The sequence below is a fragment of the Ambystoma mexicanum genome, chromosome 9 (assembly GCF_040938575.1).
Source record: "Ambystoma mexicanum isolate Mex_15411 chromosome 9, UKY_AmexF1_1, whole genome shotgun sequence".
Taxonomy (NCBI): domain Eukaryota; kingdom Metazoa; phylum Chordata; class Amphibia; order Caudata; family Ambystomatidae; genus Ambystoma; species Ambystoma mexicanum.
Genome location: NC_090931.1, coordinates 1,006,032,225 through 1,006,050,172, shown reverse-complemented (window position 1 = coordinate 1,006,050,172; position 17,948 = coordinate 1,006,032,225). Strand labels below are relative to the sequence as shown.

At 39.3% G+C, this 17,948-nt stretch overlaps 1 protein-coding gene across 2 annotated transcripts in view; it reads left to right on the top strand.

The window, feature by feature from the left end:
• Positions 1-17,948, top strand: part of CERS6 (ceramide synthase 6) — a 1,220,327-nt gene that overhangs the window by 490,986 nt on the left and 711,393 nt on the right. For both annotated transcript variants that reach the window (XM_069616260.1, XM_069616259.1), the window contains exon 3: positions 10,202-10,332. In XM_069616260.1, the coding sequence (XP_069472361.1) occupies positions 10,202-10,332 (131 nt within the window). The remainder of the gene's footprint in view (positions 1-10,201; positions 10,333-17,948) is intronic.

Genomic DNA, 17,948 nt, shown 5'->3' with positions numbered 1-17,948 from the left:
AAGTTTACATCTGTTAAAGTACTTTCATTTGCTTTGAAAGCGTGTTCATAGGAGTAAATCTTATTTTCTCCCTGGTTTAAAATGTTATAGCAGGGACATGTAATACAGTTCTTTATGTTGAGGAGTTTTGAATGACAATTTGATGTGATTTATTAAGCTTTGTTTGATAAGTTTCACTAAGCTGCCTTCACAATTTGCCACTCTGTATTCTTTTCATCTGGTTTAATATTATTTTTGTATGTGAAGTTTTGGGCTATGTGGTATAGACAAATGGTTTCCAAAGTGGTACTTCTGTTTGGGTAGTATGTGCCTAGTAAATTGTTTTTCAAAATGTCTTGGCTGTTGGGATCATTTTTGGCTATTGTTTCTATGTCCTCATATGATTTGAGAACTCTTTTTCTACATTTAGTAGCACCAAGACTTAGCCATACTATATTTTCAGATTTCCCATACAAGGCAGTACCGGTTAAACGAAACGGTCTGCAGCTTTATAGCAGACACATTCTCTATGAGAGAGCATTTTTATGCCTAAGCAGTACAATTTCTGTGACAGTGTTTTTGATATGTCATCCCAGAGGTCTTGAAGCTCTGTTTTCTCTGCTTTGGTTAAGTAGGATGTGACATATCGTGCAACTGCAGTGGAATCGTCTGCAATGTACTGCACATTTAGGTTTGCATTCCATAGAAGGGCAATGTTTGCATTGTAATCATTGATATATTTTGATTCTTCTGTTCTTTTTATGTAATATGTGTTCTTAGGTGATTTACCTTTGACACTATGTCTAACTGAAGACAAAAAGTTGTTTACTTGACCTGTTGTTGTAATTGGTCTAGGGAAACCAAAGCGGTATTTGGTGTAGTATTTTCCTTTGTTGTTATATTTGCGACAACAATATTTCCCACATTTGTGTCTTTGAAATTGTAAAGTTTCTGCATGAAGGTCACTATGTGTTGTTTGTAAAAGGATTTCACAAGTGACATATTTATGGATAAACTGCAAAACAGTGGCATCACTGTCCTGACCAAATTTAGGAGCATCTATAATCCATGAAAGCACGTGGATGTGTGGTGCTCCTCTGGCTTGGTATTCTTTTCTCCAAAAGAAATGTTGCACTTCTCCAAGGAGAGGAACAGTTTTCTTACAAATAAAGTGTAGCATAGCAATGAAGCGATGATGGCAATATCTCTATACATTTAGAGGATCTAGAGAGCAGAGTTCTCCTGGTGTTTTTATATCTATGTTTGTTTCGTTTTTATTTGCTAGGCGTAGGAAATCATGTAAATCTTCCCATGCATATTCTGCACAACTTAATGTAACAAACCAAGTGGGTGGGCCAAGGTTTCTTATCATACAGCGTACATCTCCATGACGTTGGAACCAGTATTCTTTTGTACTACGCATGTTTTGCTAAAATATTTGTAATACTTGACTGAAAAACCTCATCTTTTTCCTGCACTTTTTGTAGTAATTGTGTAGCTGACATATTTTGAAAATGGGTATCTGATTTTAATGTGTGTGCAACTCCGTAGCATAGAGTTGCTAGATCACTTTCAAAGAGAATGTGGAATATGTATTCCACGTTTTGTCTGAATCTGGGGTCGTCAGAATACATTCGTAAAGAGCGGTATTCTGATGCTGTTATTCCAGTAGGAAAGAGTAAAGAGGAAAGGCAAGTGCTTCTGTACTTTTTTCCCATACGCTGATTGGAGATCCTTTGGCTTGTTGCATTTGGTACATTTCCAGTGCATCATCTATGGTGTCTTTAGAGTGTAATGGATGAATTATATAATGGTCTAAAATATTGGATTCTGTAGCAGGGTCTAGAAGTTGAAATTGACCAGTTTCTGGTGACTCTTGAATTATTTCAATGGTTTCTCTCAGGTTTTCCTCAATATTAATGTCTTTGTAGTATTCATTGTTGTGTTTTAGATATTGTAGGGCTTGTCTAACTTTATGTAAATCCACAACTTGTTGCCAATTTCTTTTTTCTTTTCTAGGTACGCCATTTACTAAAACAATTAAAGATTGATCTATTGGACGTTGCACTCCCAGAGTGTTTACATTTTCTTTGAGATCTAATGGTAAATAATCTACTTTTCCACGAATGCCTTTCACTAATTCAGAGGGAGGTAATTTTTATGCTCTCATATAAATTGAGTTGTTGCAGGGGTTTTGGTAGTGGAAATAATTCCAAGTTATTTATGCTAGCACATGAAGGTGTTTGGTTGTTGTCAAGTTTTGCAGTGCAGTAACTGCAAAGTATTAAGGGGTCAGTCATTTCATATATATATTTTCTGCTATAAGATAGAGAGCTAATTGGAACCATTTGGAATATTCATTGTCTTCTATTTTGAATGTTATGTCTACAGTTTTTGTGCTACTTTTATAAAGAAAGTTCTGCGGCAACACACAAACACATGGATTGGTACTTCAGCAGATGTACTTTTAAACTTTAATATTTCTTTTTTGTATGTGTCTAATAGAAGGGTGCCATCTGTACAGTTGTTGCTAGTTTGTTGTAAAGCTATTGCATTTTGTAAGTGGCTTTCACTTCCAAAATATTTTCTCTGGATATGCTCTATATCTTCGAGTAGTTGTTTCGCTGTACCATGTAGAAGATTATTTAAATTGGCTAGTGATAAAGCAGGACTTTAAGCATAGTACAGTTTATGGACCATATTTTTTGTAGTTGAATGATGTGTTGATATCATTTTGATATGATGGAAGGTGCTTTTGCAAATAGGTCCTGAAATGCAGGCTAATGAATGTCCTTGTAGTCCTGTGTATTTGCGCACTGGACAGGCATCCATATTTAGTAGTAGTTTCATTTTGAATTTGTCTTTGCTTTTTACATACTGATTGAGGAACTGGCGTAAAGATTTGAAAGATTTTTTGGCAATGTTACACATTGATGTGTACAGCCATTTGTAGACTGGACGATGTGGTTCAGTGAAATGGAGAGGTGATACTGAGTTTTCTGTGGATATTTTTTGAGCAGCGTTTCTTGTTCCATAATGGTACTATTACGTTTTTCATACCCTCATCCACTGCTATGTATGGCAATTAGGTTTGTTTGCTTTTGTTTGTATGCTTCTTCATTGAAATATGGTTCTGTGCTCGTGGTGTGACTCCATTCGCCTCTGCAGATGTTTGGGAAGGTATTTTTATTGATATTCCGTTTATTGAGAAGTCTTTTTTGTAGTTTAGTAGTTTGTTTTTTTAGTGGTTTCATTCTGTTTAAAACTAAAATAAATAACTTCCTTTTGAGAAGGATTGCACTGTCTATGAGAACTTCTAGGACTAATTTTCTATAGTAGGTTGTAAGGGTTGTGCATGATTTCTCTCCTGTTTTTATAAGGTTGTGAAGGCATCTGGTGCGGATTTTTTTGTTGTAAAATAATGGATTTGGTATGCTTACTTGCCACTACATCAAGCTTTATAGGTGCAGTTAATCAGTTTCTGTTTCATTTTACATTTTGAAAGAGGAAGCACAGTTTCTGTACTGGAAGCTTGTTTTGTTTTGCTGTACTGTATTAGCTGTTTTGCAGCAGTAGTGTTTTCTGATAACTGAGCATAGTATGTACATGCACTTTCCTTTGCCTATGTGCATCCTGTATATTTCACTTGGCTTCTTAAGGCTGTGTTATTGGATGTTAGGAGAAGAAATAATCATATGCTTTTTTTCTATTTTTACAGGGTAAATGGCAGGAACTGTAAAGAAAAGCATGCAATGTGTGCATTTGTGAAGGTGTGGGAAATAAAGCAGAAGGATTTGCTGTAGAGGCAGTGGTGTTGTTTCAGCTGGGAGCCTTTCTAATGATATTGTCTATCTGTGTGTATGAATAAAGACGCATGTACTCATCCTGGCTGCATGTCATTTTATAACACACTACAACGCCTTTTTCCACAATTATTCTGTTATGTCTCTCATGTTTTATAATGAAATTACACTTTTTTAGATAGCTGTGTGTGTAAACAAAAATTTGGAGAGCAGACAGGTTTGCAAGTGACACATGATCATAGCAGATGGGAGAAATGACAGTAAGTTTATTTTAGAGGTTATACAGGATAAGTGGCTGTTACTTTGTTTATATGCATTTATACAAGAGCTGTACATCTACTGTGCAGAAGATATTCATACCTGTAGTTTGTGTTCATGCATATGGATGTGCATGAATCTGCAAGTAGAAATCTTGGAGAGTTTATAGTAGTTGTTGCTCTAAGTGCTTTGCAGTCACAGTCCAATTGTACACAGAGTGATCATTACTACATCTAAAGTGCTGAACTGTCATGATGGAGTTAGATGTAGAGTTCTTGGATGTGATTGGTGGATGGTTGTATGACTGCTTAATAGTAGCCAATGAGGAAATGGTGTAGAGAGTGAAGTGGAAAAGGTAGAAGGGCTGCTCCATTGTTACGCGCTCTGCGGACACTGCGGCTGTCTGCGGACAGGGCGTGCCACATACGGGACTTCTCAACATATCTGGCGTAGAAATAGGACTGTAGGGATCAGCCAATCAGGTGTTGAGGTTCTGGTTTGTATTGAAAGAGGCTGTGTGTAGTGAAGATGGCAGAAGTGGAGAAAGTCAGGGTGTTGGTGCTTGGAGATCTGTTTGTTGATAATTTGGAGCAGTATGCTAAATGTAGGAATGTGGCAAACAATTTTGATGTAAAAGGAGTGGAGGTGGTGTGGAGCACTGTGCCTGGTTTCAATTTGCAGGCAATTGTACAAGTTTGTGACGATATGGGCAAAGTGAACAGTCCAGATGTGGTTGTTCTGCATTGTGGTGCTTTGCATTTGGGCTATGTCAGTGCCCCTACTTTGTTGAAAGAAGTAGAAAACTTGGTTCAGGCAGTAATGAATCTACTTCCAAAAGCCAAGGGAATTTTTTCTGGTTTGGTACCTAGGGCAACATGGGACAATAGTTATTTTTTTTGTCCTCGGCAAAATATTGCTAGGTGTTTAATCAACTGAGGCATGTTTGCTTTTATGCTTAGAGCTGGCATGTTCTTTTGCAACAATGACAACATTGACTGGTAATGTTGATTATTTTAAAGAAGATGGCATGTCTTTATCTTTTATTGGAAATGCCATGCTGTTTTGGAACATAAGGATTGTTTAAGAGAAGCTAATGTAAAGGATTTTTGGAGGACAATAAGGAAAAAAAACAAAAAATACAAAGGTGTTTCTGAAGTATCATAGAGAAAAAAACAAAAAAACAGTTTTTTTCAGAGCCAACCTGAAAGGGGAAATGGGGCACACTATTTAAATTTTCATTCCCCACTCTCAGATTTTTCTATTTGTCCATGGACAGCGCGTATTACATACAGGGATTTTGAGGTTGAGAGGTATGCAAATGAGACTTAGCAGAGCAAGGGATTGGTCAATAAAGTTTACTGGGTGTGATGTGTAAGGTGAGACTTTGTCAGAAAGTATTTTTCCTGAGAGGAGAAGCAGATAGCTATGGCTGTGTGCTTCAGAAAGCAGATTGTTTGGATTTTGGGTGATTCATGGATAAATTGGTTGGAGGTGCATGCAGATCGCTGTGGAGTGGCTGCACATCTTGTATTCCCCCATGTGGAAGTGTACTGGCATGGAGTGCGTGAAATGAAGTGGCTACATTTTGTACCTCTGTGCTACTTTGGTGACACAGTGTCATCTAGACTTTATTATTATTCATTGTGGAGGGAACCGTTTAGGACATTTGTCTGGAATCTCTTTGTAATTTGCATTGAAAAAAAGTCATGGACATGTTTCCAAACTCCCAAGTAATTTTTTCTCGTATTGGGCAGAGACAAATGTGGCTGCGTTCTTCTTCATTTGGTCCACAAATGGAGAAAGCGAGGTGCAATGTCAATGAGGCTGTTTGTTTCTTTTTGAGAGATTTTGGCATGTCCTCTTTTCACAATGAAAATATTATGTTCCGTAGCAAACACATTTTTCGCAGAGATGGAATACATCTTACTTATGCTGGCAATCAGATTCTTCTGTGAAATATACAAGAAGCATTGGAACCCTTTTTGGAAACAAATTGAAGTTTTCGAAACCCAAAAAACACTACAAAAAGGCTCTTTTCAGAGCCACCACTTCCTCCCAGAGAAAAGTGCAATGGTTCTGATAGGGCAGTACCCCAACATTTTAGATGTCTGCGGACTGTTCGCGGACTTCTAAAAATGCACAGGGCCCTGCATTATTAATTTGCCACTTCTATTTTTAAACTGTGAAAGGCTGCTCTCAAAAGAGGCTTTTGTTTTTGGTGTTTGTTGTTTTCTTTTTTTGTTTTTTTTTTAAACACGACACACAAGGAAAGAAGGGGAAAGGAGGGTAAGGAAGGGACACCAACCACGGGGATAAGAAAGGGCAGGTGGAGAGAGGAAGATGTAGGGTGGGCCTTATTCAGGTAGTGGGCAGTCCTTCTCATGTCCTTGACCACAGCCTTGAAAGCACTTTGAAGGTTCTCTCTCCTGCAGAGTACTGTGTCGCAGTGCATGCACAATACTGTGACCTTTGAAAGGTAAGGGTCAACAGCATCACATATGACCTGCGAGGCAGCTGGAGGGATGCGCTGTCCCACAGGAGTGTCTCTTGTGGTGGCAGGAGCGGAAACAGAGGATGCTGCAATGGAACTCAACCGACTACGTTTATCGCAAGGTACAATCTTATGAATATCCCCACCGTGGAACTACCTTAGGTGTCGCTTCATTGATGTAGTACCATAGCTATACAAACCAGGCCTGCCAACGACTCAGCACCATCTGGCACTGAGTGCAGCGCACCTTGTTTGCACATGCTTTTGGTACTCCATCAAGAGTGGAAAATAACCTCCACACCCAAGATTCATGATGAGTGCTAGTAGTAGGGGCTTCTACTCCCTCATCCTCATCATTCTCTTCATCACTCTCCTCTGCATCCTCACACCTGTTCCCCTCTGCTGGCCCTTATGGAGGTGGTGGTGGAGGGGTTTGGGGTGGTGCTGAGGCAGAAGCAGCACCAGCAGTAGCAGCAGCAGCCATGCTTGCCATATTCAATGGTTTCAGGAGGCACAGCAAAGGCAGAAATTAGCAGAATATAAAATTCAGCAGTTTCTGTCCTGGAACTCCAAAAACAGAATGAAGAGCAGTTCTGGGGTGTGGCCTTTTATAGGGGTGCTGGGACGTGCTTCACGGACACCTGCGCTGTCTGCGGACACTACGAACACCAAGAAAGGGTTCAACAAGTTCCAGAAAGTATGCAGATCGCAAGGGATAGGTCTGGGACATGTGGGACGTGTGGGACATGTGGACGGGTGAACTTTCCCAGAGTAATACCTTGGATTGCTCAAAAAACACTTTTTAGGTGTCTGGGGGCCTGGACGGTGTTCGTTACGCTTAGAGCGGGTGCAGTCACATGATAACGTTGTGGACACGTTCACGAATGGGACGGCTGTCCATAGGACACCAAATGCACGGGGTCGGTTGTGCGCATGCGTGCGAGTGTTCTATGGACAGTGTTGCTATCCCCAAACTAATTAAAAGTGCGACACACGTGCGGCGGACAGCTGCAGACAAGCGCGATGTTCGTAGTACCCAAGAGTGTAATGCGCATGCGCGCAGGTGTCCTACGGACAGTGTTCAGGTCCCCGAACAAAATAAAAGTGCGTCACACATTTGCAGACAGGCAGACGTGCTACGTGTTCTACGGACATATTCATTGTTGTTGGGGACAATGTGAACAGGGGAATGTTCCTAGGACACCTTCATTTGCATAGTTGCGGACATGCGGACGGCTTTCTACTACATGTTCTGTGGACACCCCCATTTTGCCTACAGACAGTGCGAACAGGTATAGTGTTCTTAGAACACCTCCATTTTAGTTAATTACGGACAGGTGCACATCTTCTGTGTCCTAAGGACACCTCCATTTTGATTGCGAACAGTGCGAACAGGTATAGTGTCCTTAGGACACCCCCATTTTGGTTAATTGCGGACATCCCGGACACCATCGCAGTCCGCGGACACCCTAACTGTCTTTTAAAAAAAATAAGACACAGAGGAATATACTAACATCACACCTAATATTTTATTATTGTATAAAAGTATAAAAATTATGAAAGAGAGGGGGAAGCAGAAACTGAAACAAATACAGGGGAATTAGGGATTTGGACGTGATGAATAGTAGGGGAGGAAGGGATGGAATTCTCATTGTAACGTTTTTCTTGCTGTGGAGGGTTTGGGGATAATTGTCTGGGACATGGAGAGGGGGAACAGGTACATGTGGGACAGTGATATTTATTTTTTTCTTTTATATGGTCCTCCACAAAGTTTTTTTTAAAAGAATGACATTTTTCATTAACAGATACATTTTTAGCTCCATTCGCTGCAGAGGATTTTCTAATGTCTCTCTTGGTATATTATTTTGAATATCTGTATGATCTGTTAAACAAATGGTCTGTTAAAAAAATGTGTGAAGTACACATAAAGTAATGGTTATTAATTGGCTTATATAGAGAAGTGTAGTGTCTGTCTACCAATTAGTATCACTGTCTTCAGTCATTTCATCCAGAGGAAAATGTTCTTCCAGCCATTCCAAAGTACTAGACATTTCTGTGTTAAAAAAAAATACAAAAAGTTTATTAATATATACAATACATGTAGTGTACTCACTAGTTTCTTCCTAAGTTTTGTTTTTACTGCTGCGTAGGTGTCCTGGTCATTTGTGCTGTGCATTTTCTGTAATTCTGTTGGATGTATATTTATTTTGTTTTGGTATATTACATCATGTTGCATATGCTATTTAATTGGATGGTTGGTGTCTTACATATACAGTTTCCACTTCTTATTTATTATTGAATGTAATGTATTTATGTGCTGCTTTTTGAACATGTTCAGTGTTTTTATTGTATGATACAACAATGGAAGATACCCCCGGACATTTTGGATAGTGTTGATGTTGACTGAGTCCATCCGCGGACATCAAAAATCACTAGTGTGAGGTAGTTGGTTCAGTATCTTCTATGTTATATGTATATAAACTAAGGGAATCCCAGTAAACATTTATCATATTTATATTATCTAAATTTATATTCAGTGAAAAAACTTTGTTAAAGGGGTGTTACTGTTAGATTGAGCTACTAAAAACCTATGAAATTCAGTAAAAAACTCAGTTAAAGGGACGTTATGGTTCCAAGTAAAACCGAAAAACCTCTGAAATTTGCCAGTTATGGTAAGCTAAGCAACCATAACTCGCGCCACCACCGTGCACTGCTAATACTAACACCCAGGACATCAAAGATGACATCACAAATGTCACTGGTGCATTTTCTGAAAATGCTTGCACTATTCTTCTGGCACACATTAGGAGCTGTATATTACCTTTTTAAAATCCCGACAGATTTTGCATTGATTGCATAGCTCAGCAAATGTAAGATCTCCTACATCCGAATAAGCAAGAGGTCAGGATGAGAGTGTGTGGTCATGCATTATAATGGAAAAAATAACCCCTACCATACTTAAAAGGATATTGCAAGTCGCCAACTTGATGTATTTGGTCACGGAACTCCTTGGTGACTTGTAATAAACTTATAACATATGGTATGGGGTACTTTATACATACCTAATATCTCTTCGAATAGGCATTATAGAAAGTTGGGATTTGAACATAAGGCACTTCACCCAGCTAGCCAGAATATGTATGGTCTGGCCTGAGCTTGGATTTGTAACAGAACAGTTATTATGTTATATGTAGGTCACTGTGGGGTTTTATTGGTTGATACAATGATGACTTGCAGCAGATAAAATTCATACAATTAAAACATTGGTGCCCAGTAGGTGAAGGTCACGTAAACATGAATGCAGTCGTTTAGCTAGAGATGGTCAAGTTATCTCAGAGCTTGTTGGTGATAGGAGTAACCCCTGCAAACCATTCTCTTTAGATAGACTGAGCGATGGCCAGTGCCTAGCTTCTCACTCAAGTCTGTACATATGGTTCAGTATTAGAATTGGCTATAGGTACAACCAATGAGCTTCATTCTGTGGAACTCAATCTCGCAGGAAACAAATGCGTCCTATTTGTATGTCAGTTATTAATTCTATTATTATATCATTTTTTTCTTTTATAGAAAATCCTTTACTCAATTACAGTTATTACAAAACATTGGAAACATGTTATCATTATTGAGTTGACAAATAAGGCTCTTATCTCCTTCAATTATTGCATTTCAGCATCCTGATGAGAAGAGACTGGAAGGGCTGTCGAAGCAGCTCGACTGGGATATACGCAGTATCCAACGATGGTTCCGACAGAGGCGGAATCAGGAGAAACCCAGTACTCTTGCTCGATTCTGTGAAAGCATGTAAGTAGCCATTGTTCTATTTTTGTTTAATAATCAGAAGCTAAATGCTTGGCCCCATGGCAAAATTGTCCCTCCCTAGTGTCACTCACATCAAACTGAACATTAACTTTCATCTGAAGGATAAAGTTGCCATATTTTAAAGAAGTATATGGTTGGAGGGATCTAACTGTGCATCCTCACTGCTATTCAGGTCATGTTAACCTTTCCCATAATTGATGGCCCCTATTTCAAGGAAGCAGGGCTGTCAGGCACATTTAATTGTGTATGCCCATCCACAGGTAAACTGACTAGTTTTTTGATTCCTTGGAATCTAAACATGGGAACTTTAAAGAGTGTAAACAAACCAGGCATAGACCATTGTGTTATGCAACTCAATTCCTATCCTCTGCTCATATCTGTTTTATTTTATTTTTTAAAGCACGGACCTCACTCGAGAGCAGCAAAACTGTGTACAGATTGTGGGTAGCCGGCATTTGGGCTAGCATCTTTTAACAGTAACGCAGTACTGTGAGTGGAGGTCTATGCATCGGTATGTACTTCCATTGGAATTACTCCTTGGTCAGGTGTTGTTGAAAAAGCTATGTTTTGAGAGATTTGCAAAACTGGAAAATTGTGGGAGCCTTCCAAGCTGACACTGGGATTGAGTTCCAGAGGGTGGCTGCGTGATAAGAAAAGGATTGTTTTCGAGTCCTCTATATGCAGACAGGTTGTGATACAAGCTGGTTGGTTACCCGAGCAGCGTGTGCCACCAGCTATGTGAAGCTTAGCTGCCAGGGACACTGGTGTGCTACCCCTGATTCCTTTGTAGATGATGCGTGCAGTCTTGAACAGCATCTTGGCCTTGAGAAAAAGTCAATGTATTTTGCGTAGGATGGTGGTGATTCTGTCGATTTGCTGCATCCTCATCCTGGTGGACTGCTTTTAGGAGAGGAAAGTTAGCAGCTGTGAACCCGGTCAGGAGATCATTTCCCCCATCGGTGTGCAAGAACATAAAGGCCTGCACTATGTTCCAGATGTCTTATGGCGGGATGAAGGGTCTGATTTGTTTGAAGTATGGGCCTTTGTGTATTTGTTTCTGGAAGGACAGAATGCTGTCAATGGTGAAGCCTAAGACTTTTGCTGAGCCCAAGAGTTGTGGATAACATTTTTCTAGGCTCATATCATTGAGCCATTGGTGGGAAAGTAATTTTTAGCGGGCGACTGATTGGGACAAATTTAGTCTTGGAAGAGTTTAGTTTGAGGTAGGCATCCAGCACTGGATGATGGCTTGGTAATCACTTAGATGAATTATGTTCATTGCGTTATTTACCTTCATGTACAACTGAGTATTGGTGGATGGCTATATTGGGATCTTTAAGGAGAGTGCCCAGAGGCTCCATGTAAAGGATAAAATAGATTGATGAGAGGATGGAGGCTTGGGGCACTCCGTAGGAGTCCTGGAGTCAGTTAGTACACAAGAAGTTTATATGGATGGCCTGGTGTCCAAGATGTTGCCAATACACTGGAGGTTCTTAATGGGTCAGTAGCTGGCTCGGTCATCTGGATATAGGGTTGTTTTTTTTTCAAAAGAGGTCATATTAGACCAGTCTTGAGGGTGTCCGAGAAGGACCGTTTTGTGAGGGAGTGCTTAATGATGCTGAGGAGCGCATTAAGCATTAGGACTGTCATTTGTTTAATGATGGAGGCTGGGATTAAAATAAGTAGGCTTGAGGAAGGCAATCGTTTTAGGAGTTCCAGCGAGAGAGAGGAGGGAATTTAATCCAGAAGTGCATGCGGGGTAACACTGGGTGCTAATGCTGTGATAGGTTTATTCAATGGTCTTTTAGATTTTGTCTATTTAATTTATAAAAACGGTGTTGATTCTGTCTTTTTTCTGGTACCTTGGGGTCAGGAGAGGGTTTGCTGCAATGATTTACTACTTTAAAGAGGGCTTTGCTACTGTTAGAGGTTGCTGCAATGGTGGTGGAGTAGTCAACAGCTTTGACCTTGGTAATCAGAATCCTACAGTTGGCATGGAGGGATTTGAGGTTAGTGAGGTCTCCCGGGATATGGTTTTTGTACCACTGTTTCTCTACGGCTCTGATTGAGCGTTTGATGGAGACAAAGATCGGGCGTGCACCAAGGGGTAGATGGTATGGCCTAATCCCGGGTGCTTTTTAGGGGAGCATGAGTGTCCACAAGTTTCATAGCAGAGTTGTTGAATAATTTTAGGAAGGCCGAGGCATTCCCTGTGGTCTGGACATTTGCAAAGTTTGCTTCTAGCTCATTTACTGGGAATGTTTTGAATGAGTGGTGTTGAGTGAGGATGCGTTCACCTGATCTTTGTGGGCATAGTGGGTGTGGGACCAACAATGGGATGGCGGCATGGTCAGACCAGTCGAGTGGGATAGGGTATTCACAGGTGATGAAGGGAGATAATGTGAAGGCTAAGCATAGGATGTTATTTTTATGTTGCATGAAAGAGATCACAAACCAGTCAGTGCGAAAAAGGCATGCTTAGACTGTAGTTGTCAGCCTGTCACTGGGGATATTAAATTCTCAGAGAAAGACATTATTAGAATGTGCTAATTTGGCAGAGAAGAATATGTTGGAGATGTCGGCAAGGAAAGGGTCACTCTTGTGAGGTGTTCTGTAGATGAGGTGGAAAATGATGGATTCCTTGTGTGATAAAGGTAACTGGCAGGTGAGAAATTCAAATGTGCTTGATCTGGGAGAGGGGTTGATGGAGCATGGCCAAAAGCTCCTATGGATGATTGCCACACTGCCTCCTGCCCTACCTGGCCGGTCAGCATTTTGGATGCACTAGACCTGGAGTAGAGGAGGTCATAATTGATATTATCCACATGCATAGCGAATTAATGAACAAGATGGGGATGTTCTTTTCAAAATCTGTAAAGGCTGTAGGGAAACTGGCCATTCATAAGAACCCCTTGTATGATGGTGATTGTCATAAAGCAAAGGCAATAGTGATGGCCCAAGCAAGACATTTTTCCTTAGAGGGGATTTCATCTGTTGGTCCTTTAACCAGATAAAAAGCATTAAAATGCATTGAAATCCACTCAATTTGAGTTGTCAGGGGGCATTGATAAAACCAATTTCCGTCCATCCTTGCTAATTTGTTCTTGTCTCTTGTTGTTTCCCTTCTTTTCTGCAGCTTTCCATCTTTTATACCTTCTCTTCTAGTATTTTAAATGTGTGCTCCAGAAAAGTTGTTGCTGCATAATTTATTTTTCGGTTTCTGCATTCATATATTAAATCCCACCATTTTTTTACATCAAGCCCATATAGATCCACGATACAGTCATGCAAATAGATGTTTCTTATATCCCTCAACTCTGGGCAGAATAATATAAGATGTCTTAATGTTTCGTGTTTCAATTTGCACAGTCTGCATTTTGTACATATCGGTTCCTTTCCATATCTTGCCAAAGTAGTGTTATTGTGCAGTACATTCAATCTGAAACGTAGAAGCAAGTCTCTCTGTTTATGGTGAGGAAACTTTCTTAGGTATTCAGGGATCACAGTCATTAAACCCCAATTTGTTTCCAACAGAGTATGTGTTCTCGAATTTGATCTTAATGTTTCAGTTTTTTGCCAGTCACCGGCCCCGATCGTTCTTTTGACCAGTTTTGGGTTTTCAATTAGAGTGTTTAACGCTATTCCTAGTTTACACAGGACCATATCGCAATCCTTTTTCAATTCTCCTACAACACTCTCTGTGTGTCCAGGAATATTTGCTCTAAGCACCTCAAATTGTGGTGGTACATTGCTAAGCATGGTCTTCCTATATAACATTAACCCGTTATATGTTATATGGGCACACAAAGAGCACAACCCCAAATCATGACGAATGACAGTCATTGGGGTTGCTTTCTGTAATGGCAAAATGTTTTTCGAAAAAAGCCCCTCCAGAGCATTTCAGAAATCTCCTCTGATACCCAGCCAGGTTTCACCGCTAAATATTAATGATGGTGTCACTTTTTGTCTGTAGAAAATAATTATCCGATGAAGTGAAAATTTCCCATATCTTTTATGGATAATTTTCCCTTGAGCAATTAGTCATTTTACTTTAGTTTTCAGCATCTCCATCCATGGCTCTTCACTCTTTACTGAGCTCAGTTGGATTCCTAGATACTTTATATTTCACTAGTTAGTTTTATTTGTTTGCCATTTAATTTCCATTTTTCTCTTTTGTTTCCTTTCCATCTTCTATCACCAAATACCATAATTTCCGATTTATTTGCAGGTGTTTATCAGCTACATATTTCTCTTGTAGATTTAAAGACCTTTGCAGACCTATCTTAGTCTGATCTAAAATGATTAGATCATCTGCATACAAGAGCCTTCCTACTGGTGATCCATTTATTTTTGGCGGGAAAGATGAGTTGTTATCTGGTATTTTTTATAGGTCTCCTATGTAGAAGCAAAAGAGAGTGGCTGCCAAAGGGCATCCTTGTTTTAGACCTTTTATTGTTTCAATGTTTTTAGATAAGTTGCCACAGTGATCTAGTTTAATTCTTATTGAAGTATTAAGAGTATAGGCCTTTTATGGCTTTTAAAAGGTCGTTTGGCCACCCCTTCGTTTCTAGCTTTCTCCACAACTGGTTTCAGTTTATGCTGTCAAAAGGCTGTCGAAGATCAATGCTGGCTAAATATAATTTTTGTTTGTTATTGAAATCTCTTCTTTTCAACACAGCCAGTAGCAAGACACTCAGGCTGCAACCCACCTGTTCAACAAAACCTGATTGTTGTTTATCGTATGTTTCAGACTCTTTAATCCATTTTTAAGTCGGATCAAAATTGAGGTGGCAATGATCTTTCCTACATGGTCCAAAAGAGCAATCGGGCAATAATTTGCCGGCTCCATACGATTCCCTTTTTAAAAAATAGGGACATTGATCACTGATTTCCAAGACTCTGGAATTTTTCCTGTTTTAACAATCCTTGTAAATAGGATCTCACAGTACTGTGAACACTTTTCTGGGTCTGGTTTCAACACTGCATTTGATAGGCCTTCAGGGCCTGGAGCCCTAGAGTTGCTAGCGTTGTTAATCAAGATATTGATGTCTTCTCTGTCAAACTCGATGTTCCACTGTTCACCAACTTTTCCATGTTCTTCTCACAAGTCAATGATATTCTCTGAGTTATTAAACAATTTTTCAAAATGATTTATCCAAGTACTTTCTGGAATTGGATTTATTAAACATGAATCCTTTGCATTTTGTTTCTCATTCAGTAATTCCCATACATTTCTACTATTGGAATATTTAGACTTTGCACATGTATTCTGCATTACGTTGGAGGAGAATTGCTTTATATGACTTTTGCCAATTTTTATATTGTTGGTTTCTCTTCCGTATATGAGTTCTTTTTTGTGATGTTGTTTCAATGTTTTTATCAGTTTTAAGTCCTTTCTTAATTGTTTCTTTTTTTCATTACTTCTATGTGTCGCATATGTGAATTGTCTTAAATTGGGGTTTCATTGATTTTGTAGTTATTTCTTTGAAACTCTGTAGGGTCAGGTTGTATTCTGCTGAATTTACTTCCTTAATTTGCCACTGTTTCAAATGTTTTATTAGAGTTGGTACATCCTTTTGTTTTATTCATATGCAGTTTTGTCCAGGTTCAAGTTTAATATCAGCTTTTTCACTTTATTTCCTCTTCCTACTGTGGCAATAATGGGGTTGTGATCACTGTGCCCTGTCGGTACTACAGTAAACCTTGCAATTCTTTCAAGCACATTTTCAGATATAAGCATATAATCTAATATTTGCCTTATTTTGGCATTTGTCCAAGTCATAGCTGGCGGTATGTCATCTTTCATATTGCTGTTTAGTCTGTGAATTCCCCTGACTTCCATTTCCTCCATCCAATATTTGCCACAAACACATGTTTTCCCTTTGTGGCTTGTGGTCAATCCAATCTGTAATTTGATCCAGAGCATTTTTTTTCCTTCTTTGTTTAATGGGTTCCAGTAAACATTTAGCACTAATAGTGCATCTCGTGACTTTTCAGTACCACGGTCTATTTGTAAGACAGTTGACTGTCTATAAGGATTTATGTTTAGTGATTCAACTACTGATAGACATGCCCCATTTCTGATCATTGTCTGCAGTCCCGCTGACGGTCTTCCGCTCTCACCGCCTTTCGCGGAATTAAATGATACAGTATAACCATCGACCAGAGGTGGTACCTTTAACTAGGACTCTTAGATACATATGATTTCTAAGTCACGTATGCGCTGTTTCTAAGATTTCTATAGCCCCTGGTATTCCAGTTTCCTATCCTCCATAAATCTTCATACTTAGTCTGCTTCTGCTAATTTTCTGAGTTCTTTACAAGGCAACTGGCCACCCAATTCCAATATTTGGGGTCATCCAAAGATCCTGACTTTGGGACAGGTTGGTGAGCCATGGAGGGTGTGCTTTTGATGGTGATTTTAATTTTGTTTAGATGTTCTTTTTCTTTGCACATATTTTGATGATTTGCGCTCTCTATGTCCCACGTTAGTATAGAATTTGTATCAATTGTTTCATTTTTATTAGAGGTTTTGGTTATTTGCACCTTTTCTTCTTGTCGGTTGTTTGTTATACTTCTTTTATTCTCATGTCTCCCATTTGAGTCTTGGAGTTCTTTATCTTGGTTTGTACTTAGGTTTGCTTTAGGGTTTCCCTCTCACCAGGAATTTGGTATTGCACCTGCGATTTCCTGTCTCCTATTTGGATGGTAGAGTTCATCATCTGACGCAAATCTTCCAATTGTGAAGCCGAGCAACCCAAAGTTCTCAGCTGCTTCAAGCATTATGGAAGCAAGAACCACTGAGTTAACAGTTATTTCAGCCAAATCATCTCTTGCTTCATTCATGAAACTTACAGTTAGAATCTCCTCTGATTGGACAGTTTTTAGTTGTGGTATATGCTGCAAGATTTTCATTATGACAGACCTATTCAGAATAAGGCCATCAGAAGTTCTCGAGTTTCTTTCCAGTGTTACCACTGTGTTTGTCACTGGGATCATCTTATTTTTTTCCGTTTGTCTATTATTCCCATTTTTTTGTCGTCCTAGTTAATTGATTGTTCATGTATTTAACAGTAATGAGACTCGATTGTGATGAAGTTGTCACTGGTTTGTCAAGGAAACCCTTTGGTGCAGGAGCTTGTGACAAGATGTTATTCACCCCTGTGTGTTTGCGATTGCATCTGTCTCTTTTGTCACTTATTGTCAAAAACTCAGATACTAAGATATTTTTTTCTTGGGATGATATACAAACATCAGTTGTTTCGTAAACATAAAAATTGTGTATTTCCCTTCCATAATCCGTATTTTCACAGAGCTCTTCTATTTCATATACGGATAACTTGAGTAGTTCTTGAATGCTTTCATTGTTTTCACTGCACTTCCACATTAAGAGCCGGAATTTTTGTAAGGGCTGAAGGGGCTCCCACTTTTGCAATAGTTTTACTTTGGTTATTCTGGGAGACATTCAAAGGACCTGGATTTGAATTTCCCACTGGTATATTAAGCTTTCTGAACAAGCTTCGGGAGCAACAGAATCTCTTTGCATCTTGTTTCCTTATGTTTTTAGTCTTACAAGTTCTTATTTGTCCAATGATTTT